The sequence below is a fragment of the Prosopis cineraria genome, unplaced genomic scaffold, assembly GCF_029017545.1.
Source record: "Prosopis cineraria cultivar Desert tree isolate PC_DT_omini unplaced genomic scaffold, ASM2901754v1 PC13, whole genome shotgun sequence".
In the NCBI taxonomy this organism is placed as follows: domain Eukaryota; kingdom Viridiplantae; phylum Streptophyta; class Magnoliopsida; order Fabales; family Fabaceae; genus Prosopis; species Prosopis cineraria.
Window position 1 is genome coordinate 38,034,665 of NW_026555344.1, and position 24,083 is coordinate 38,058,747.

At 34.1% G+C, this 24,083-nt stretch overlaps 5 protein-coding genes across 5 annotated transcripts; 3 read left to right on the forward strand and 2 right to left on the reverse strand.

Annotated features, from left to right (window-relative positions):
- Positions 1 to 3,799: 3,799 nt before the first annotated feature.
- On the reverse strand, positions 3,800 to 4,873 carry LOC129290187 (uncharacterized). Its single transcript, XM_054926898.1, has 2 exons — positions 4,296 to 4,873; positions 3,800 to 4,044 (listed from the first exon to the last, which is right to left on the reverse strand). The coding sequence occupies exons 1-2, from the start codon at positions 4,728 to 4,730 to the stop codon at positions 3,970 to 3,972; spliced, it is 510 nt and encodes a 169-aa protein (XP_054782873.1). The 5' UTR covers positions 4,731 to 4,873; the 3' UTR covers positions 3,800 to 3,969.
- Positions 4,874 to 4,889: 16 nt separating this feature from the next.
- On the reverse strand, positions 4,890 to 22,252 carry LOC129290185 (receptor-like protein 7). Its single transcript, XM_054926896.1, has 2 exons — positions 18,102 to 22,252; positions 4,890 to 5,008 (listed from the first exon to the last, which is right to left on the reverse strand). The coding sequence occupies exon 1, from the start codon at positions 21,923 to 21,925 to the stop codon at positions 18,467 to 18,469; it is 3,459 nt and encodes a 1,152-aa protein (XP_054782871.1). The 5' UTR covers positions 21,926 to 22,252; the 3' UTR covers positions 4,890 to 5,008; positions 18,102 to 18,466.
- Positions 7,787 to 10,409, forward strand: LOC129290097 (replication factor A protein 1-like). The gene is made up of 11 exons (XM_054926802.1): positions 7,787 to 7,933; positions 8,056 to 8,326; positions 8,408 to 8,504; positions 8,617 to 8,744; positions 8,831 to 8,915; positions 9,009 to 9,144; positions 9,218 to 9,375; positions 9,489 to 9,609; positions 9,695 to 9,865; positions 9,981 to 10,052; positions 10,128 to 10,409. The coding sequence occupies exons 1-11, from the start codon at positions 7,787 to 7,789 to the stop codon at positions 10,407 to 10,409; spliced, it is 1,668 nt and encodes a 555-aa protein (XP_054782777.1).
- On the forward strand, positions 11,520 to 15,700 carry LOC129290098 (uncharacterized). The gene is made up of 9 exons (XM_054926803.1): positions 11,520 to 11,613; positions 12,047 to 12,175; positions 12,291 to 12,344; positions 12,419 to 12,514; positions 12,676 to 12,738; positions 13,311 to 13,752; positions 13,834 to 14,759; positions 14,899 to 15,590; positions 15,695 to 15,700. The coding sequence occupies exons 1-9, from the start codon at positions 11,520 to 11,522 to the stop codon at positions 15,698 to 15,700; spliced, it is 2,502 nt and encodes an 833-aa protein (XP_054782778.1).
- LOC129290186 (uncharacterized) lies at positions 15,970 to 17,501 on the forward strand. Its single transcript, XM_054926897.1, has 3 exons — positions 15,970 to 16,089; positions 16,175 to 16,607; positions 17,380 to 17,501. Exons 1-3 carry the CDS (start codon positions 15,981 to 15,983, stop codon positions 17,393 to 17,395), a joined length of 558 nt encoding a protein of 185 aa, XP_054782872.1. The 5' UTR covers positions 15,970 to 15,980; the 3' UTR covers positions 17,396 to 17,501.
- Positions 22,253 to 24,083: the final 1,831 nt, after the last annotated feature.

The window sequence follows — 24,083 nt, forward strand, 5'->3', positions numbered from 1 at the left end:
ACATGTTCCTCCTTCTCCTTCCTGTCAATGCTTGCATGATAAAGACACGATAGTTGCATGCGTTACACACACACACACACACACACACACACACACAATATTTGTGTGTGAGAGAGAGGACGTCAGCAACCAAGATTGAAGGGAGAGAGAACACAACAAAGTTGATAAGTTTGGGCGCTCTAGCGTTTATGTCTGCGTGGTTCTTCTTTTCAATATGGATGAGTCATCTCACAACTTCGTGTTCTAGGTTGGCAACATCTACTTCCACAAGTCTAAGAAGCTTCTCCGAAACCTCATATCTACCAACTTAATCTTCTTCTACATTATGCATATCTTTATACATACATGCATGCATGCATGTGTGTGTGTATATATATATATATGTTTGGCGACAAAGTGGATGGGAAGTTGTACAAAAAAATGGGAATCCATGAGAATCAATTGTCGAACAGATTAGGCAGTAGAGAGAGGGGGGAGAGGAGAGAGAAGGAGAAATTAAAAAAAATAAATTATAGGGCCCCCAAACAACATTTTATAATAAAAAACATTAAAAAAATTTAAATGTGAAACTCAAATGACAGAGGTGTTTGGTAAGTTAATGTTAAAGTAATGAAATAATAATTTTTTAAAATCAAAAAATGTAAATAAATCATAATTAAGTTTAAGGTTATTCGTAACCTTTCAAGTGTACTTTAGTAACTTTTTGATCGAAAATCCTTATAAAAAATAATAACTGATTATATAGGATATATGCAAGCAATAAATTCTTTATGAAAATATGTAATTAATAATAATATTTAATGAGTAAAATAATAACCGTTTATGTAAGATAAAAGTGAATATCTTGGAGGCCTAACGCAACAGCGTTATTTGCCTAGTAATAAGGCCTTACGAGCAAGACATGGAAGGCTTCACTCGTTAATATGTTACAGTGCACCAAGTGTGGGACAAATCACAGCTGCCTCGTAGTTTGTTCGTAAAAGAATAAGACTGGTCTTAGCTTTAATCTCAAGTTACTATGCAGAGAAAGATGCATGGGATTCGATCATTTGAGGATGGTTAAAAGAAATGAAGGTTATTGAGAGTGGTCAAAGAATGGGCCTGGAAACAAACAAAAGAGAAAAGTGGTGACAAGGAACGAAGGAGGAAGCGTCCGGAGTCCAAATCGGAAAACGCGGTGCCTTTTGTACCAACAATCTTTGGATGGTGGGTCCCCTTTCTTTGTTACGTGTCTCCTCATTACAAGTCCTCCCACTTCATCTTTGCTTCCATGCATCACGTTATATGTCCCCACTAGCTAGGATTACTAATTCACTGTTCATTCTATTATAATATTTAATATTTAAAATGAGGCACTTTCGGGCCGGGAGATATATATATATATATATATATTTAAATTAAATCACTCATGAGATATTTTGGCCAAATGGCCACGTTCTCTGATTAAAGGTCATTCTCAAAAGCAGTTTCTGATCTCCTATCGCTTGACTTTCCTCACAGTGTATTAGAATGGCCAACGGTGAAGGCATTTTGTGCAACCACTGCATCTTTAATTTCATCAAGTTCTTGTGTTCCATGCCGTGGGCCACCGATTATCATTGTCTATTTTCAAGTGTATATACACAATCCAGTTATGAGTGAGGGTTTATCACAGAGAGAGAGAGAGAGAGAGGCCTTTGCTTTGAGACTAAAATGGAGAGAGAAAGTGATTAATTATATCATGTTAATTAAAATAAGAAAAAAGATAACTTTAAATCTCTATATTATGTTAAAGTTTTATTATAAATCTTTATATATTTTTTTTTTGCGTTGTAGGTCCTTTCATAAATGATGTTGTAAAGATTTAGAATATTAATAAAAAAATAAAAAAGTAAGACTCAAAATATTAAAAAAATATAAAAATTTATAATAAAATTTTAATAAAATGTAAGAATTTAAAATTATTATTATTATTATTTTAAGATGAGCTTCCTTCAAAAAGATGCTGGCTTTTTGGCCCAAAAAAACACGATAAGGGCTTGAGGAGAAAAAGGTTTGTTCCAGGACACCAAGCAAGCAAGGAGTTTAACCCATTGTTCTTGGTCACGATTTGTGCACAGTGGTGGTTGGTTGGGTGTGTGCCTGTGTTTAGGTTAAGGATAAAATGGTACTTTACTATTTTATTATAAATATCAAATGGAGATTTATATTAGCATTCCATTGACATACCAAATAAGCTTTTGAATCCGTATCCAATTCTCACTCCCACTCTCATCCATTATTGAACATGAAATGTAGCCACATGAGTCCCATTATTTGGTATTAGGGGAAAAAAACAAGACGACGACCCAGTAACACGCATAGGGAGAATGACAAATGTGTGACCCTAAGAAAAAAAATATATATCAAAATCACAATTAAAATTTCAAGAATTTACGAGGACACTTTACAATTGAAGTTTCAAGAATTTTACTCAAAAGTCTTTAGTTTAGTTTAATTTCCTTATAGGTACTTTGTTATTTCCCAACTTCTATTTTGTTAACAAATTAAATTATACAAAACTTCCTTAAATTCCAAATTAAATAAAATAATTTTATTAAATTTTAAAAGTTTTCAAGAATCTTACAAGGGAAATTTTAATTATATACAAATAAACTTTAATTACTATTGATTATTTCTCTATTTTAATAGCTATGGAACATGTAACCAGAGACCTCCTTTAAACTCCCCCCCTTCTGAATAACCCCTCAAATTTTAATAGAAATATATATTTTTTTCCTAAATTTGAAATCATAAAATGAACCCTAGATCACATTACACTCTTTTAAAGTACACGAGTAAAAAAAAAATTAGCACTACAAAATATTTGCATAAATATAAAACTGCAAGAGCGTCAATTGTTTAATTTAAAATTTCAAGAAATTATATACACCCAATCTAAAATTTACGAAATTTATTTTAACCCACAAATAATTATTTTACCTCTATTTTATGAAGTCTAAAACCAATAATATTAAGTAATTCACAATTTTTTCATCCTTTCGATTGAGTAGAAAAATTATCCCATTCATATCCCAATTCCACGCATTTAAGTTACAATTTGGTTTCACTGGCTCGCTCGTGTCTCATGGTTTCATCCTTTAGCTAAAACATTTGGGCATGAGCTCGAGCTGGTAGGGCCCTTTGAGATTGTCATTCTTCCCAGGAAATTACAATTTGGTTTCCTCTCTATATTTGTCTTTGATGTTTCGGTGATTAAAAGAAGTAAACCACCTTACTTACTAAAATTATTTATCTTTTACTTTTAAAAAGATTAATCCAATGTTAAAAACTCATAATCCATAAGATTATATTAGTGAGCAATCTATAAATATATATTTTTAGGCATTTGAAATATTTATAGGCATTTGAAACGTACCTTAGAGTTAGTGAATTCTCATAACCCAACTTGCTTAAACTTTTTCTTTCATATAAAAAAATTGTTTCTCCCTTTTTTTGGGTAAATATTCTCCCTTTCACGTAAATACTTTCCTAACATGGTTAATTTAATTAATTTACTGAATTAATTATTCATCAATCATGCACTCCTGCATAGCAATACTTTCCAACATCAATACTAAAATACTTAAGAAAACACAATCATTGATTTTTCATCAGTTTTTTTTTAATTTTTCAATATTTTCAGTTCCTATATATATATATATATATATATATGTTTAGAAAGACTGTGCATCCTTTGTTTTTCAAATTAATTGTTATAAAAATTATAGGACAGGAACTAAAAACAAAATATGATAAAATTAAAGATTATGTTTTCCCTGAATACTTTAACTCATTATATAAGAAAGAAGAAATTAACTTGGAAACGGAGAAGATTAAGATCTAATAATTAATTTGTTAGACTGATATCATATTTCAAAATCAGTACAAAAACTCTAATTAAAGACTCTGCATTCAACACAATATTATTTCAATTTTTACAATCCGAGGTCAGAATTTAGCCACAAACACCGCTTCCCCCAGCACGTGCCCTTCTATAGCCTCCAAAAGCTTGTCCTTCGTTACCTATTACATATATTCAGTCCCACAACCATATCAGAAAAATCAAATCTCACAACTTTGTTCTTACACACAGGATCATGCATGCAGGAACAAATCACAAAAGGATTTTGATCAAGAACAAGCAAGCTCCTGTACTTTAATTACCTATATAGATCCATAATTTCGTGCATGTACATAAACATATATCGATAAGATACTAGATATATATATATACACACACACACACGGACACAAGCGGGTAATAATAATAATACCTTGTTACCGAGATGAAGCCCATCGTCCAAAGCGTAAAGCCTGAACTCGAACCTATGTCCATGATTAGGCAACCTGGGGCCACGCCACCCAGGGATCTTCCAGTCATTATTGCCTTCTTTGATGCCAGCATACTCACCACCGAGCTCCTCCTCCTTGCCGGAGAATCCCTCCGGCAGACCCTTCACTGTCGGCGGGATATTCACCACCACCCAGTGCACCCAGGGAACGATGGGCCCCTCGGGATCCGGAGCATCCACGTCCTCCACAACGAGAGCAAGGGTTTTGGTGCCCTGCGGGAGGTTGTACCACTCCAAGGGTGGGGACACGTTCTTCTTGGCGCCTTGTCCTTCGTCCGTGTAATGCCTCGGGATCCTGCCTTCGTTGTTTATCGTCGGAGAAACCAGCCTGAACTCCTCGCTTCCGTCGCTAGCCATTGGATCGTCGATCGGATTAATTCTCGATGGATTGTTCGTTGATTGGGACCGACCCGAATTAATGTTAATAAGTATGAGCAGAATTTTCGGGAGCGTGGGCGACACTTGGTGGCGAGGGAAGCCTCGTGGCGTCCAGAGAAGACGTGGTGGGACACGTGGAAGATGGAGGAACGTTGTAGATGAAATTGAAGGATCGAGACGAGTGTCGCTGTGGCATCTGCTTTTTCACCCTTCTTTTGTGGGGCCATTCGGAAGCCCTGGGCTGCGAGCCTGCGACCCTGTGCCACGCATGTTTATCACTTTTTTTGAGAGGCTTTGGGGAAGCAAACTTTGGCAATAAATCATGGAATATGATTTAGTGGGTTGTGCTGGAATTTTTTAGCCCATTTCAAGGCAGAGTTTATTGGGCTCTCTCCACCTAACCAGCAACCCTTGCGTCTTTTTACAAAAAATGTTTAGATTTTTTTGTTTTTAATTTTACTTTTAATAAAAATATTAATTAAAATAAATTACTTGCTCATATTTATAAGTTTTGAGGTTAATTTATTATATAATTTTTAAAACATACTCTTTCGGTTTAAAATACAAGACATTTATAACTATAATTTGAATACCGATAAAATTTAGTTATATCTTAATTTTTAATTATAAATATCATAAATTTTTTTTACCATGTCCTCCACTTTTAATAATAAATTAAATGAGAGAGATAATTTTTTTAATGAAGTGTTATAATATGAGAAAGCATTAACTTCCTGATAGACCAATACAATTTTAGCTGAAGAGTGAAAAAAATGTAATAAATACAAATACGGTATCACAATAAATCAAGTTAATAAATATAAAGGTAAAATAAAAAAATTTAAACTTATTAAGTGTCTTATATTTTGAATCAAGATGAGTTGAACAAAAATTTCTTATAATTTGGACGAGTGTGAGAATAATTTAAATTTAATTTATAAAAATTTGTCTGTTATCAATATATAATATATAACAGTTCCAAAACTTAATGCTTATGAACAGTAAAATGGGGGTATTTACGGCATTTCCAAGAGAGCTGAAATATGTCTTCCTTCACAGCTTACAAAAAAGCAAAGGGGCTGATGGGCATTTTTGGTGTTTTACTTGCTATGGGTGAAGTCACCTCAATATGTACGATAAAGTGAGGATGCAAAGTTTTATCCATTGAATTATACCAGTATACATTGTGTAAAGAAAATCTCCAATATTTGAGAGTATTTGACACTACCCACTGTTTGAATCGTGCAGCTCACTTTGACGTCTCCATTCACTACCCTTTCTCTCTTTTGGCAAGATTCTCCCTAATTTACTCTGCTTCCACCAACCCTACGGTGCCCTTCTCTTTCAATCGGTCAGAAATGTCACTCTAAAATAGTTTTTGGGAGCCTCCTGCATGATTATCCTAACTCGATGGAAGCCTTGAAGCTGTCTTGAGATTGTTTTTCTATTCGGCCGTCGCCCGTTCCATCTTCTTCTCGAACTCGTCCTAGGGTTGTATCTTGCAGTCTGAAAGCTGGGTGAAGTTAATGTATTTACTGGTATATGATGTATTTTCTCTTGATTTATTTGCATGTTTTTTTACTTAGTTATTATAACAATTTCTGTCCTTATTTGCTGGTCTTATAGTTCAACACAATCTAACCATACCCCCTGATTAGGACATCTGCTCACTTTTTTTTTAATACAAAGGCCATATATTTTTTTGTATTTAATCCTTCTCTATTTTCCCTTTGTCTAACCCAGAATGGATGCCTATAACGTTAATGCATTAGACAAAAATCATTTTGTTCTACTCAACAATCTTGATCGAACCAAGATAACCTGGCATATACTCATCAAAGTAGATCAGATGTATGCTTGTGTTGGCCAAGAAGTCTATGAGCTCGATCTTGGTTATCCGAAGTGATCACGATCTATCAACCTAATGGTATTTGATTTATAGGTGACAATACTTATGATTTTTTTTTGAAACATATATTAACTCATACTCTATTGCAACCTGAACTTTGCCTTACAACACTCTATCTTTCCTTTTTATCACTTAAGGATACTCCAATGGAAATGTTAATAGTTGGCCAGACATAAAGTAAGATATAACTTAATATTTTGGTTCTATACTTCATGTTTTTTTCAAACTTTATTCTTAAACCATGATCAAGTTAATGTTTAATGGTTTCTCCACATACTTGAAATAGTATGCGGAAAGTAAATTACTTATTATAACATTTTGCTATCTTGGATGTTCTTTCCATGCATGAATCTTAATGATGAATCAAACAAAAGTTTGGCCATCTCTAGGTAGTTCTTAACTTTACACTACCTATCGTGAAATAACTTTTCATCCCTTTTCCTTATCATTTCATTGCCTGTTGTAATAGCTTAATCTGCATTGTTCTTATTGCAGCTTTTAGTGTAGAAAGAGTTTCATTATTTTGGCCTTTCCAATAGCAGGCCACCTTCTATTTTCATATTTCCTTGCTGTATGATGCTTCAATACATGTATTGCCAGTTTCTAAAGTAATCATGTATTGCCACTGATATCTTTGGAATGTGTGAATATTTTATTTTTACACTCCTCAATGTCTTTATTCATATCCTTTACGTGTTTGTACAGAAAAAGGTTAAAACTCACTCTTCTTTACTATATACAACATCCATTGCTCTATCATATCCATTCTAAATATCTTTTCAAAATCAATGGTCAACTTCTTTTAAATGTTTTGTCCTATCACTGAAAGATGCCTAAATACTCAGGACACACAATCTTTTTCCATTTCATGATACCCCTGCTGTTTCATGCTTCAATAGATGTATTGTCAGCTACCATATTTGTGCATAAATTCCAGAATATACTTCTAATTCTAATTCATTAAATAAAAATGATAAAATATATAATAGAAATTATCCTAATTCACTATAATTTCCCCACCAAATGGAATGCACTTCTACATCTATATAACCTTGCATATACAGCCTCCATTTCTTCATACCCTTCTAATCACTATCTTCCATATAACACTTGCCTACTCTAAACAATGTCTACAACTTCTTTGATTAGCCAGCTGCATGATGGTACTGATAGGTGGAAAATTATCGTTCGAATCCACAGGAAGTGGAATGTTTTCCATAAATCAGCACCCAATGAACTATTCTGCATAACCATGATCTTAGTTGACGTTGAGGTGCCTTGTAATTTATATGATACTGTTTACTCATTTTAAATCTGTATAATGTTTAATGCTACTTCCATTGATCTCTCCATTATTTCTTGCCTTTCATAGATATGCCTCATTTTTTCTCACAGGGGAACAAGATTCAAGTAAGTGTCTTGAACAAGAGCCTTCATGATCAGTTTAGATCTTTCCCTTTGGAAGGACATGTTTACTTTATTGCCAACTTTGTGCTATCTAAAAATGAAAACCAATTTAGAGCAACCACTCATCCTTTTAAGATAGCATTCAGCCAGCAAACATATATAAGGGAAGATGCAGCGTCAATTCCTGACTTATTTTCATTCTTTCCAATATCCAAGATCAAGAAAGTCACTGACGAAAAAATGATTGACCATCTATTTGGTGAGTTTGCTCCATGCAAGTACTGTTTCTTATATAAGGTGTATTACATAAATATCTAACTCCAAATCCATTATTTTGCAGATGTCATAGGTTACTTGAAGAAGATAAGTAATCTTGAGGAGTATCGCAAGGATAATGAGACTAAGCACAAACTCCGCATGTTGTTGGTGGGCAAGGAGTATGCTCAATTTTTCTTACATTTCTTTTCACTTTCTTTTGCCTATTATGACATTATGTTCAAGCACTTACTAAATATTGATGACCATCATTCTTGCATCTTTATTCTATAGTGATAATGATGTCGAGTTAGTTCTATATGATGAATGCTCTACTAATGCATACATGGCACAACTTGAACATAAAGAAGGCCCTATTGTGGTTGTTATCAATCTGTGCAGAATAGGCTTCACTGAAGATGGTAATGACAGTATTTGGTTCCTTCATTTTCTAACTTTGTATTTGTTCAATCATACTAATAAATTAAGTAACTTTATATTGTGACAGGGAGACCTCAAATATCCAGCTCTTTTAATGCTACTAGGGTTCTTTATAATTTGGCCATAAAAGAGGTGAAGGAGATGATGGATAGGTTAGTTTGATTAATAATTTTGTGGGTGTCGACCTAAAAGAATAATTTATATAACATGTTTAATGATCACCTACACATTTATATTATGATTAGTGTGAAGGAGATGACATCACCAATGATATGTACCTCTGCTCAGAGCATCAGCCAACCATCAACTCAAACTTTAGCATCCAATATGATGAGAAACACAAGGAAAATAAATATTGCCCAAATTCATGACCAACCAGCTGTTAGTATATTCACTTTCCAAGTCAAACATGTACATGAGGAAAGATAATGATACTATCTCCTTAACATTGTAGGAATCAAGTTTCTTGATAAGCTGTGTGATTATCAAGCTGGACACTCGAAATGGCTGGAATTATGATGGGTGTTCAAAATGTGCATCTAAGCCTAAGCCTCAGAATGGTTCTTTGTATTGCCCATTGTGTAAAAAGAAACCTGCATCTATTGAGACAAAGTAAATATCTAATTCAATTTATGATATATATATAACTGGAACAAGTCTAATTTAAAATCTCAAATTTCTTGATTGGTTCATGTTAAGTTTGATTAATTTGTTCCTTTTTATAGGCTGAAATTACACTATACAGTGGAAGATGAAACTGGTAAGGTTAATGTTGTTTTCTGGGACAAGTTGGCTATACAACTATTAGGACAAACAGCAACAGAGCTTAAGGTCATTCTTCATGAGGTATACATGTTTTCCTATTTAGTGTTGTGTATGTATAGTTGAATAAAGTTATTAGTTTCTAACCAAGACATTAATTTACTTGAAGGATAAGCGATCCTATGACTTCCCATATGAGTTGGATCAGCTGGTTGGCAGGAAAATGCTATTAAAGTTGAAACTTAATGGCTACAATAAAGAATATCCATCTTCAAGTATCAGTGTACTTCAGTATACTGAATGTGGCGATTTAATGAATCAATTCATTGAAGCAGTTGATGTAATTTTTATTACACTCCTTTATAATATACAATACGATCTATTAAGTGTTTGTTAGGGAGTTAGCCATTTATGAGTATTTAGTTTTTAAGTGATGCACCTTATTGTTTATATAGGTAGAAGAACAATCTGATGGAGGTATTGGTGAAGGTATCAAAGAAGTTTCTACTGAGGAAGATGTAGTTAAGGTGACATAATTTTGTCTATACTTAATCTTATATCATATGTTTTATGTATTTCTAAACATCCTTTCCATTTGATAGGGAGAAAAGACAAACATGGAAAACCCTATTGTTGTTGACAATGATGCCAAAGATTCACCAACTGACTTCCATAGTAATGATATTAATGCTGGGCTTGATGAGATGGATGTGTCTCAACTGATTGCTGCAAAAACTGTCCCTTCCACCACCTACATGAAGGGAAAGAGGAGAAATGCTATGAAGAGATCTGCTGTTGTTGATGAGATTGAAAAGTCTTCTCAAGTGCATGCATCTTTTGCCTCGCTGCCAAAGCCAATTAAAGCTATCAAGCAAGAAAAGTAGTGTAGAATACCAGCTTATAGCTAGGACTGCACTTTATGTATTAATGTTTATTGTTGTTTAGTTTATGTTCTTTAGTGTCCGTGGTTGTTATGTTTTAGTTTAAGACTTTCAATGTTGTTGGTGTTTAGTTCTTCCTTATTTCCTTAGCTTCGTTGTTATGTTATTGTGTCATGTATTAGAACCAAATTATTGTTATCAAAGAGTGTGCTATTTTTAGTTTAATTTTGTTGTTTTTAAAGTATTCTATAGTGTTTAAACTCTGATATTAATTAACACTTCAACAGATCATCAGGAAAGATATTCAAAGTACTTAATGATGAATAAAATGATGATAAGGATTAGAGAAATGAGAATTAATCTGTGCTTAATTAGCATTGGAATCAAGACAAATATCAATTAAATGGACAATAAATTAATAACCAATTATATGTTTTTGGATAATTAATTAAATAAATAAACACATATTTTGCTGGAATGACACCTAAGTAAGGCCTACTGATTTAATGCTAATTATACATCTATATGGCTTTGGAACATTACCATCCATCATGTTTTTTTGAAAATTATATTATCTTTTGAAATTACTATCACCTTTATTGAAATTTGATGGTTTTTAACATATCTTATGGGATACTCTAAATCGCTTTATCCTTTATGGGAACATGCACTCAAGTTAACTTTTTATTATAACAAGTAGATAGTTAGGACAAACTTTATGGATTGATGGCCCAATTGAAAACACTGAAGGGACAAATGAGAAAGGATACTTGCTTTGACCTATGAACTTGACAACCTTATTGAGCCAATTACATAAAAACGAAAAAACACTTTTTCTATTGACCCACCTTTAAGTTTGCAAACTACATGCTTTATAATATATATATATATATATATATATCTTTACATGAAATTTCAGAATGCTACCAAGTGCTGTCACTTTCACACGTCATGGGTTCTGTGAACTAAAAAAATGGGAAACAAACATATTACATGCATCTCTTGAAGCAAGTTGTTTTTTATTCACACATGACAGATGCTCATACGCTTCAGACAAGGCTTATTTCTCCTCCTGTTTCAGATTAACGCCCCAAACAGTTTCACTTTTCCATAATGCCGAGGAAGAGAAGAATCATTTTCTCAGAAAATGAAGCAACACAGACACAAGAAGATAGATGCACAAGCATCATTTCTGAAACTGTCGCAGGTATGTTTATTTTGTAACCACTAAAATGCATTCACATATACCTCAAGCTTGTCTCAAGTATATCTTGTCTTTGCTGATGATAGATAACTTGCAACCTGGCAATAGTCCTCAATCCATTCAAAATATCTCAACTTGTCTAACCAGCCCAGAATGCAGTTTTCGATGTACACAGTCAAATACAATATTCTCACAAGATATGAAAAAAGGGTTAAAAACTAGACAGAAAAGAAAAGCTTTGAAGGACTTGACAAATGTAGCAAAAAATTTATGTCAAAGATTTCAGACCATACCGAAGGCAGGTGAACATATGGTTTAAGTTAATATCTTTGTTTTCCTATTACAATATCTCCACATACTGTTTCCTCATCATCTTTTACATTGCATAACTAATTGGAAACATCATTTGGTTGGGTTTCATGTTCATATTTGGAAGAGAATGTTTATCAGCGAAAGAGTGCTAGGTTCAAAGCTATTGAGATTGGTAACCAAAACATTAGCAATGAAACCACTACACAAATATCAATTGGAAAATCCAGTAATAGAAAGCACAAAACAGAAAAAGGTATAGTCACATCCCCACTGTAAATTCAATGTTTAAATAAATATTTTATTACATCACTTGATTATTTTATACATTGAATGAATTGAATGAACAAGGTCAACCTAATTATTTGCAGTTATCATGAATCCAAATAATATTAGGATCAATGACCAACCTTCTCGCTCAACAGGTAAGACTATTGTCATTGTTATTGCAAGAACATTTCATATTAGTTTCCATGATGCATGAATTGTTTTCTTACAGGTCTTGAAATCAAATATAAAGATTTTCAATTCAATTATGATTTTAATAATGACGAAATTCATGATGATAGCGAACACTCCAATGGACAATCTGGAGGTAATATATGTTTCCATTTATTTAAGTTATTTTTAGATAAGTAATTACTTTATGATTTATATGTTAAAAATATATTATCTCAATTTATAAATATATAAATATTATTTTATGAATAAGTTCTATTTTTTTTGTACCTTTTTTTTTTTTTACATTTTTTCTAGATGAATTAGACACCATACAAAATCATAACACTGAGGATAATCAAAAGGAAGGCATTGCACCAGGTATAATGCTTATCATCTTCATCATAATATTATGAACTGTTACTTATAATTTTATAATTAATTGCTTATGTGTTATAAACATTATATTTTACACTTTGGTATTTTTGAATTGTGTAAATTGCGTATCTCCATAAACTTTCCATTATATGCATAAAAACTTTTTAATATGTCAAAATACATTAGCCTATCATTAAAAAAGTAGCCACCTCATTACATGATGTTTCAACCACTATTTAAAGGTCTTTCACAAACCTTTCATAGATAAAATCAATTATATTTATAATGTCAAATATATTCATGAATATATTTATTTTTAATTGGTACCTACAATTGTATTTTTTAAAGAAACTATTATTTATGAGCATTTTGTAACACTGTATTTTTATACCTCTTCTTTTTTTGATTTAATATGATTTCTATTTATCACTCATCTTAATTGGTTTCCCTTTATGTCAACATATAAGTTATCAATATATTATATCATTTTTTTTAAATCTTTATCAGAACAATATTTATTCTAATCTTGCATCACTTTGAGTAATAAGTACTAACTTATTAACAATAATATATAGAATATATAGATGAAGGAGATCCTACTGAGATATGCATATTTTGTGGAGCTGAACTATGGTTGAATGAGCGTGTCAAAAAAGACACATTTAGAAGAACCATGGAATTCTCAATTTGTTGCCTTAAGGGCAAGGTTGTATTACCAACCATACATCCACCGCCACCAATGTTAGAGAGACTATTCTTTGACAAGAAGTCTATGCATTCAAAGGATTTCTTAGCAAATATAAGACAATACAACAACATGTTTTCATTTACATCTATGGGTGGAAAGATCAACCATTCAATTAACTCTGGTGGTGGTCCTTATTCTTTTATATTGTCTGGAATGAATTACCACATGATTGGAAGTTTACTACCCTTGGAAGGAGCTAGACCTGTGTACTCACAACTATACATTTATGATACTGAAAATGAAGTTACAAATAGAATAGCTGCAGTAAGGTAATTTCCTTTTTCAAATTTTTATCATATTTAATAATAAAAGTTTGATGAATACTAACATTGGCATTTCAATTATATCAGCAACCATCATACAGGTTTGAAGATTGATCATGTTATAGTTCATCTTCTTAAAGATGTCTTAGATGAGTTCAATCCTTTTGTGAAGCAATACCGAATGGCCTCGTCACTAATCAAAAACCATGCCTATAATGAATTGAAGTTATGCTTGATTGGTACAAGGCAGCATGATGGTCGTAACTACAATCTTCCGTCTGCCTCTGAAGTTGCAGCATTAGTCGTCGGCGATATAGACATGTCATTCGGTAGGAGAGATATTATCATAGAAGAATTATCAGGATCTCCTCAACGTATTAGTGAATTGCATGCATCTTATCTTCCTCTTCAATATCCTATTCTATTCCCATTTGGTGAGGATGGATATAGGGATGATATTGATCATCGAGAGGAAACATTGACTAGAACAAAGAAGAAAAAGAAAGTCAGCATGCGAGAATACTTCTCTTACAGACTTATGTCCCATCAAAATGAGGTATCAATATTACTTCATGCCCGTAGATTATTACAGCAGTTCATTGTAGATGGATATACAATGATTGAATCACAAAGACTATTATGGGTCAGGACTCATCAAAAGGAGCTTAGAGTTGATTTGTATCAAGGGTTGTCAGATGCATTGATCAATGGAGAAAGAAATGCAAGTGCAACTGGAAGGCGAATTATTTTGCCATCTTCTTTTACAGGAGGAGCAAGATACATGCTTCAAAATTATCAAGATGCTATGGCTATTTGTCGTTGGGCAGGATATCCAGATATATTTCTTACTTTCACTTGCAATCCAGCATGGCCAGAAATTACTAGGTTTTGTGATCGAAATTTTATATCTCCATCAGATCGGCCAGATATATTATCTAGGGTATTCAAATTGAAGTTGAAATCGATGATGAAGACAATTAAAGAAAAGAAAATTTTTGGAACTATACGTGCAGGTAAAATTCCATGACTATTCAAATGTATATTTTTTCTTATAATTTATTACTTTCATTTTTAAATTATTACCTCCATTTTTTCTAGCTTTTAATCTCTCTATGTTTGGACTTCTTCTTATTATATCTTCTTTATATACAGAGGTATATACTATTGAATTTCAGAAGAGGGGTTTACCTCATGCCCATATACTTTTGTTCCTTGACAAGCATGATAAAATCAATGACTCGGATGGTGTCGACAGGGTAATCTTTGCAGAAATCCCAGATAAGCATACCTCGCCAAAATTGTATGATTTGGTCAAGAGATTTATGATGCATGGTCCATGTGGTACAAGCAATCCTAAGTCACCGTGCATGAAGGATAAGAAATGCAGTAAATATTTCCCTAAAAAATTCAACAACCAAACAGTGATTGATGAAGATGGATACCCTACATATAAAAGAAGAAATGATGGGAGAGATATTGAAGTAAAGGGTATTCATTTAGACAATAGATTTGTTGTCCCATATAACTCTGTCCTTCTTACCATGTTTCAAGCTCATATCAATGTTGAGAAATGCAATCATTCCACTTCTATCAAGTACTTATTTAAGTACATCAGCAAAGGAAATGATAGAGTGGTGGCAACAATATATGACAACAGTGACGAGATTCAGCAGTATTATAACTGTAGATATATTTCTGCTTGTGAGGGATCCTGGCGTATATTTGGATTTGACATCCACCACAGACATCCTTCTGTTGAAAGACTAAGTTTTCATTTACCAAATCAGCAACCTATAGTTTACTCAAATACAGACGACGTGGCAGAGTTGTTAGATAAGCCAAGAGTATGTGAATCACAATTTTTAGCTTGGATGGAAATGAATGGTAACCAAGATCTTGCCAAAACTCTTACATATTCTGAATTCCCACATCATTATGTCTATGAAAGGAATAAAAGAGCTTGGAAAGAAAGAAAAAGAGGTTTTGCAGTAGGTAGAATAACTCACGTGTCACCATCATCAGGAGAACTTTACTTCCTTAGAATACTATTGACAAAAGTCAAGGGCCCTACTTCATTTGATGATATTAAGACGGTTAATGGTGTTATATATCCAACCTTCAAAGATGCTTGCTTTGCACTAGGTTTATTGGATGATGATAGGGAGTACATCAATGCAATTAGGGAGGCTTCAGTTTGGGCTTCGGGAGTTCAGTTGAGAAGGATGTTTGTCACTATGCTACTTTGCTCATGCTTGAGTCGGCCGGATTTTGTATGGAGTAATACTTCTGAGATATTGTCTGAAGATTTATTATACATCCCACGAAATGATCCAACCTTGTCAGGTAAATTGCAAATCTAAATAATCTTTTATTATTTGCATTGTCAACATAAGTTAATGCTTATAATTGACCTTATTAATTATTGTAGATATTAATGTGCCACTGGTTGCAAAGGAAGAAGCTGCACTTCGTGAGATTGATTCACTTCTTCATAGTAATGGCAAGTCATTGCAAGATTTTTCGTCACTTCCATTGCCAGTAGTAACATCAAACTTTGATGTCACAAATCATCTAATGCTACAGGAATTAAACTATGATCGTCAAGCCTTGGGTATAGAAGCTACAAAGTTGGTAAAATCTCTTAACTCTGAGCAAAAACATGTCTTTGACAATGTCATGTCATCAGTTTACTCCCCCTATGGTGGTTTTTTCTTTGTCTATGGTTACGGGGGAACTGGAAAGACTTTCTTATGGAATGCTTTGTCTTCATCACTTCGTGCGAAAGGAGAGATTGTCCTAACTGTTGCATCAAGTGGCATTGCTGCTACTTTATTGCCTTCTGGAAGGACAGCGCATTCCAGGTTTGCCATTCCTATCCAAATAACAGAGGATTCTGTTTGTTGTATTAAACAAAACTCTCCCTTGGCACGTTTAATTCAATGCACTAGATTGATTATTTGGGATGAGGCACCAATGGTTCAACGGTATTGCATAGAAGCTTTTGATAGGACATTAAAGGATATTATGCATTCAAATGATACTTTTGGTGGAAAGTGTATTCTTATGGGTGGCGATTTCCGTCAAATACTTCCTGTCATACCTAAAGGAACAAGAGCAACCATTGTTAATGCATGTATTAGTTCTTCACCTTTATGGGATCATTGCAAAATATATAAACTAACAAGGAATATGCGGTTATCATCATCTTCTATGAATACCGATAGCAATGCTTTGGAAAAATTTAGCAAGTGGTTGTTAGACGTAGGTGATGGGAAACTGGGACAACCACATGATGGTACAACAAATATTGATATTCCTCACAATTTGCTTATCTGTAATTCAAAAGATCCTATGAATGCCATCGTGTCTTCCACTTATCCAAATTTACTTATCAATTTTGAAGACATAGCATACTTTAACGATAGAGCAATTTTAGCTCCAACTATTGAAAGTGTGAGTGAAGTTAATAACTATATGTGTTCGTTGCTACCTGGTGAAGCAATGGAATATTTTAGTTCTGACTCTGTATGCAAGTCTACAGAAGACAACGATTCATTTGATGATTTGTATACAACTGAGTTTCTCAACACAATTAATTGCTCTGGATTACCACCACATATTCTTTCTTTGAAGGTTGGAGCACCTATAATGCTATTGAGGAATATTGACCAAGCGTCTGGTCTATGCAATGGTACACGGTTGCGCATTACTCGGCTAGGGAAAAATGTTATTGAGGGCATAACATTGAATGGTTCAAGGCAACATCAAAAAGTTTTAATTCATAGGATGGACATGAATCCATCAGAAAGTAGATGGCCATTTCGCATGCGACGAAGACAATTCCCAGTGATTCTATCATTTGCAATGACTATAAATAAATCCCAAGGTCAATCATTGCGTCATGTTGGGTTATACCTAACTAAACCAGTTTTCACTCATGGACAATTATATGTGGCATTGTCAAGGGTAAAAAGCATTGATGGACTCAAGATTTTATTACATGATGAAGAAAAGGTTGGATCAACAACAACAAAAAATGTGGTGTATACAGAAATCTTTAAAAACTTGAGAGATTAGACCTTATCATGTTTCCAAAAGCTATGGATTTATAATGTATGTATTATACAATTGTTTATCATTTTGCCATTTGAATTTTCATTGTTGCTTGTCGCTGAAGACATTATCTTTTATGAAAGTATTTTTACAATAATGTTTGGCTTATTATTTGCTTCCCGTGCATCGCACGGGGTAGTAAATGCTAGTTTAGATTAAAAAATAGAAAATAAATATAACCAAACTTATGACGAAAGAATTAAGAAAACGAAAAAGTGAAAAAAAAAGCTGAAGAGAATCACTTCGGTCTCTCTATCCTGTGAAGTGTGAATTCTATAGCAGCTCCTTTTCCCTAGCTACCCTGAGATTCTCTCTTATCTTCTTCAAATGCAATTTTTGGTGCCCAAGTGAGGGTATCAACGGGGCCTCAAACTGTTTGATGAAAGTCCTGAATGAGCATTGGCAGCATTTTACTAATTTGTCGATCACATGATACCACAAAAGACACCGAAAACAAAGTAAAAGCGACTTCATTAATTGTTTATTCTCATTGTTGTTTTTCATTATTAAGTAGCTTCATTATACACATGGGTGGTGTGTGCACAACACAACACGGAGCGAAGGAACGAAACAGAAAAAGAAGAGCAAGCTTTCATAGTGAATGTGACTAAGAGGAATCGGTATCTGACTCTGAAGAACCAGTAGATGGTGAAGCTGATGTTGAGAGATGGCATGTACACGATGTGTCATGACTGGGCTTATTCATACTCATGCCAAGCTTGGAGCAGAAAACACAGTACTTCCCTCCAAAGTTTAGACAATCAAAATTACAATCTTCTTCATTGTGATGATTATTCTCCCTTGCCATGCCTGATTTATGTTCTTCAATATCATTCTCCACCTCATAAACCCTCGTGGGTGTAACCAAGTCAATCATAGTAAGAATCAACAGAAGAACTTTTTCGATGCTGTTGTTGCTCCAGCTTCTCCCTTCATCCCAAAACATCAAGAGAGCAACGACCAATCCTGATCCAACCCCAAAACCCACTCCTTTAAATACAAACTGCCAATCAAATTCAACCCCTGAATCCGCGGATGCAACACTTGTCCAACCATTTTTTGAACCTCTCTCATCCCTGCTACACTTGCTAACTAAAGGAGGTCCACATAATCCTTTATTATCAACGAAAGAAGATGCGTCGAATGATTGTAGTTGAGTGCCTATTGGGATTTTCCCTGCCAAGTGATTACAGGAGAGGTTCATAAATGAAAGGAAAGACAAACTTGCAAGCTGTGATGGAATCTTTCCGGTAAAAGAGTTGTTTGACAAGTCCAAGGATTCAAGATCTTTCAATTTCCCTATGGATGATGGGATGAGGCCTGAGAGATTATTATTTGAAAGGTTGAGCCCGTGGAGTGCTGTAAAATTCATCATCTCTTCTGGTATTGACCCTTCAATACGATTGGATGAAAAGTCAATAGACGTGAAGATAGTTAGAATTTTAATCAAGTTCATCTCCTGACCTTTCATGGTAATTATCTCTCGGTTCTGATAATTGATCACTTGACTAAATCTAAAGAAATTGAAGTGAATCGAAATTTCCTTTGACGCTGTTTTATCTTCGTCAAGCATCATTGCCTTCCAAGTCGGAAAACATTCTCCTGGCAGCTTTCCATTAAAATTGTTGAGAGCTAGATCCACAATTTGAAGCATCGTCCAATTCATTCCCTTCATATTTGGACATCCAATAGGACCATGGAAATTGTTGTTTCGCAAAATCAGGACCCGGAGTGTAGGTATTATCTTCAACGAGCATGGAAATCGATCATCCATCTTGTTATTTCCAAGGTCTAACACCTCTAGTGTGGTGCACTTGGACAGAGAATTTGGAATTGGCCCTTGTAAATTATTACCACTAAGATCGAGAGTCTTAAGAGCACATAAAGCGTGAAAAGTATCAGGAATTTTGCCACTGAGATTGTTTTTTTCTAAATTCAATACACCAAGAGCCTCAATTTTTGCTAGACAATGTGGAATCGCCCCATTAAAGTTGTTGTAGGAAAGATCAAGCACTTGAAGATATGAAGCACTGCAGATGGAATCAGGGATTCTTTCATAGAGAGCATTGTGTGACAGAGAGAGAAAAATTGTGAAATTCAGATAGTTACCGATGTCAGGGGGAACAACATAGCTGAAATTATTACAAGAATAGTCCAAATAAGAGGCAGACTTAGGAAATGCTGGAAGTGTGCCTTGGAGGTTGTTCTCATGGAGGTCAAGCACAAACAAATTGTTAGGGCCAAGATTATGTGGGACTCTTTCTATCTCCTGAATTGAATTGTGAGAAAGATTTAATTGACCAAGATAGCCAAGCTCCCAAATCCACTTGGGTATTTTTCCTTTAATTTCATTGTTCGAGAGGTCTAGATTGGTTAATCTGGACATATTTCTGAAGAAACTAGGGAATTGTCTCAACTTGCAAGATGCCAACTTCACACTAGTCATGTTGGGAAAGAATAACCAGTTGGCATTCTTAACATTTGCGTCAATTGACAAGTTGTTGTTTGAAAGATCTAACGTAGTTAGATTTTGAAGTCTCTCAAACATATCCAGCCGCAGCATGCCATTGAACTTGTTGGAAGACAGTTGAAGGATCTTAAGCCCGCCTAGATGAAAAATAAATTGAGGAATAGGCCCACTTAAATAGTTACTACTTAAATCAAGTACTTGTAACTTAGAGGGAATTGTCCTGTAAATCGATGCTGACCTTGATATGGCAGCTAGCTGACCTTGAAAGTTGTTGTTGGAGAACTGTATATGTTGTAGCAATGGGAGCAAAAACAGAGACATAGGAATTATCCCATTGAGAGAATTGTCCCTTAAATTGATGCTGACTAGATTCAAGAGGCCTTCGAAATGAACTGATACAACTCCACCGTTTAATTCGTTATGAGATAGGTCTATGTGAGTAAGCTTCTTGGCCATGCCAAATGATGGGATTGCACCAATGAATTCGTTAAACGACAAGTCTAAGTAAGTGAGCTCAGGGAGATCCAACATTGAATCTGGTAGTTTTCCATTGAATTGGCATTGGAAAAGCTCTAGTCTGGTCAACTTCCGTAATTTGCTTATGTTAGGTGGCAATGCTCCGGAGAAATTTGTAATGCTTAGGATCAATATCTGGAGAGATCCGTTCTGTGGGAAGTGTAATGGCAGAGAACCTTGAAGACCATGATTATATGATAGATCAAGAGAAGTGAGTGACTGTACCTGGAAGATCTCATTTGGAAACCGACCACTCAAATCACAAGAACTGAGGTCCAGATTGGTTAGATTTGAGAATTTAGCAAAGAAGCTGGGCACTGGGGCTGACAAATTATTCTGATCCAGGCGAATTATGGAGAGATTTTGAAGCTTTTTAAGTGAGGAATCGATGGGGCCTGACAGGTTGCAATTTGACATGCTTAGTACCTGTAGATGAGGTAGAAAAGATGATAAAGCATGACCCCATTCATTTCCCTTCAGCGATATATTAATGCCATCAAGATATAGTTCTCTAACTTCACTGAGGTTCTGAACAAGCTTCACCAGATTCGGATTCTCAAGTTTCGGAGCTGATCCTCCTAGATAATAAAGAGTAGACAGATCAAGAATGGTTAACCTTGTGAGGTGAGCAATCTCCATTGGTATCTGATCCACAAAGCCAGCATTTGACAAATTCAAAGAAGTTAAGTTCTTCAAATTTTTAATTCCAGATGGAATCACTGAACCGAAGTTATTGAAAGCCAAGTTCAAATTGTTCAGATAATGAAGACTAAAAAGAGTACTAGAATTGTTTAGTCCTCCAGATATAGATTCCCCACTCAAGTCTAAACCAGCAACATGTCCATCACCGTTCCAAGTTATGCCACTCCACTCATTGCAACGTTGACTTTCATTCCAGAACACCAATTTGCTGGAATCAAGAGGGTTGAATTTGAGGTTTTTCTTCAATTGAAGTAACAGAAGTTTCTGGTCGTCAAGACAATGGACAGAATGCCCAGAAACCATATAGACGTGGAAGCTAAGAAATACCCAATAATAACTGAAAATGAAGGAAAGCCATTTAAGTAATGATATTCTCATTGGATGAGTATACTGTGCTCAAGACTAATACAACTGAAGACTGAAGTAGCGAAGAAACTAGTGGTGGCTTCAGGGGGATCAAGACCATGAACATGAATTCACCGGCCTATGCCTTCAGGCTTTCAGCTTTTACCCTCCAAAAGTTGAGTTGGGTTTGGCTGGTAGAGATGCATTAAAGCACAGAAGAAAGACAAGACACAGACGAAAAAGCAGACAGGCAGATTGGGGGGCTTAGCAATGACAGAATGAGAATGTCATATTCCATTCAAACGTGAGGCAGCCTCAGAGTAAACTCAAAAATTCCAAGTCATTTGTTCGTGGGAGAATAAAGCTAATAAATTTCGCAGAAAACACATAAAATAATGGTAAGATTACTGACGGCGGCATTCTACTCGTTTCCGCGTTGGCATTTTTGGCAGCCTTTGACTGACTTCCTGCACTTAGAATATTCACAACCTCAACTCGATTCCCCAACGTTTTGGGGAAGTAATCATAGTCATGGAGTGACGTGAACGATTTGGGATCTGGAGGAGCGTATTCTATACGGCATATAATATTACAAACAAAAAGATGAGAAATATTTTTTACTAAAATTAGATATTAGATAACTTCATATTTTGCACAAGTTGCGTATAAAAAAAAGGCATCCAAACACATAAATAATAATATAAATAAACAAAAAAGAATGGATCTTTCTGACTTCTTTAAATAAAAAGAAATCATAATTTTTAAGAATTGTTAGCCACTGGCATTGGGTAACGACATAAAGGACATAAATGACTAATTTTCAACCAATGAAAAATGCAATTTTTATGAAAATTGTGGCGACATGGCGTTGTGGAAATCTCAACACTATCACAAAAATCTTCTAGACAAATACAACACTGGTCTGCATCAGTATTTTCTTGAGAAATGATTTTGTTGAGAGATTGAATGGCTTCTTCAGAGGCAGGAATCATTCCAATTTCTTGTCTGGACTCGGATGTGATCACTTCCATCATATTCACAATATCCATAGGGGAAAATTCAACAATAATATCAATAGCTAAAGGATATACAGCAAACCCATGTTCATGAGAGATTGAAGGACGAGGAAGATGATCAGGATTGTACAATTCTTTGACCCTAGATATGATGTTGGGAATCAATGTATCGAGAACATCATGAGTGAGTAAATAGTGGGATAGATTCCTTTGTAGAAAACTCGAACCATTTAGTAAAAATTCGCTGCATGATATGTAATGAGAGGAAATTGGAGAGGGAATATCAAGCGTTTGTCCCTCACCAGAAGAGAGAAGACTTCGGAAACGAACGCAAAGTTTGACATTGAAATTTAGAGCTGTGGTTTTGTAATGTTGTATAGTTAAGTTTTGAAGGACATGGGGATGATGAGGTTGATAAGAAACATCATAATAGCATGCAGGCGACATGTTGAGAATACGAATTAATTGAGAAAATATACACCAATCTCCTTCTACACACACTTCACTATATGAAAGAGTTTAAAAGATAAAATACGTTTTCCAATCCTATCCAAGGAAAGATACGATATTTTTAAGATAATGAAATATAAATTTAAATAACATTAAGAGATTCTTTTCTATCACCATAAATATCATTAAGAGATTGACAAGTTAGATTATGATTAAGGAATTATCAAAAAAAATTAGAAGAACGTAAATATTATTATAGACTTTCTTTATTATTATTTTCAACACATTTTCTTTTTTTCTTCTTGGTATATTGTTTTTCTGAACAAACTTAATTCTTTTGGAAAATGATTTATGTATATGTATATATATATTTTAAATTTTAAAAATGTAAGTAAAATAGTTATTTAGATTAAAAATTTAAATTAAAGTAGAACATTTATAATATTTATTTAAATTTCTTAAAATAATAAGAATATAAAAAATATTTCTAATTATTTTGAGAAGTTGGTTGAAATTACATTTGAAATTAATGTGGCTTTGGTGGGAGAAGAATGTTATGGTGAAGCACAAATATATCAGATATGAAATTTCAAACTGACAAAATTATTTTGGGATAATGTAACTTCTGATTCTCAAATTTGCCTGAGATTTGATCCTTGAAATTTAGGATTTGCATAACAAATTTTTAAAATTTTATTATAACCTGATAACTCCGCCTATGTTTA

What these genes read in the sequence shown, in the direction of transcription:
- LOC129290187 (XM_054926898.1), bottom strand. Translation starts at nt 4,730, where the DNA reads ATGGCTAGCGACGGAAGCGAGGAGTTCAGGCTGGTTTCTCCGACGATA. An exon ending in GGCTTCATCTCGGTAACAAG is followed by an intron (nt 4,045 to 4,295) that starts GTATTATTATTA and finishes TATATGTAATAG; the next exon opens with GTAACGAAGGACAAGCTTTT.
- LOC129290097 (XM_054926802.1), top strand. Translation starts at nt 7,787, where the DNA reads ATGTCTACAACTTCTTTGATTAGCCAGCTGCATGATGGTACTGATAGG. An exon ending in GTGAAGGAGATGATGGATAG is followed by an intron (nt 8,916 to 9,008) that starts GTTAGTTTGATT and finishes TATTATGATTAG; the next exon opens with TGTGAAGGAGATGACATCAC. An exon ending in CCTGCATCTATTGAGACAAA is followed by an intron (nt 9,376 to 9,488) that starts GTAAATATCTAA and finishes TCCTTTTTATAG; the next exon opens with GCTGAAATTACACTATACAG.
- LOC129290098 (XM_054926803.1), top strand. Translation starts at nt 11,520, where the DNA reads ATGCCGAGGAAGAGAAGAATCATTTTCTCAGAAAATGAAGCAACACAG. An exon ending in AATAGAATAGCTGCAGTAAG is followed by an intron (nt 13,753 to 13,833) that starts GTAATTTCCTTT and finishes CAATTATATCAG; the next exon opens with CAACCATCATACAGGTTTGA. An exon ending in TTTTGGAACTATACGTGCAG is followed by an intron (nt 14,760 to 14,898) that starts GTAAAATTCCAT and finishes CTTTATATACAG; the next exon opens with AGGTATATACTATTGAATTT.
- LOC129290186 (XM_054926897.1), top strand. Translation starts at nt 15,981, where the DNA reads ATGCTACTTTGCTCATGCTTGAGTCGGCCGGATTTTGTATGGAGTAAT. An exon ending in AAATGATCCAACCTTGTCAG is followed by an intron (nt 16,090 to 16,174) that starts GTAAATTGCAAA and finishes TAATTATTGTAG; the next exon opens with ATATTAATGTGCCACTGGTT.
- LOC129290185 (XM_054926896.1), bottom strand. Translation starts at nt 21,925, where the DNA reads ATGAGAATATCATTACTTAAATGGCTTTCCTTCATTTTCAGTTATTAT.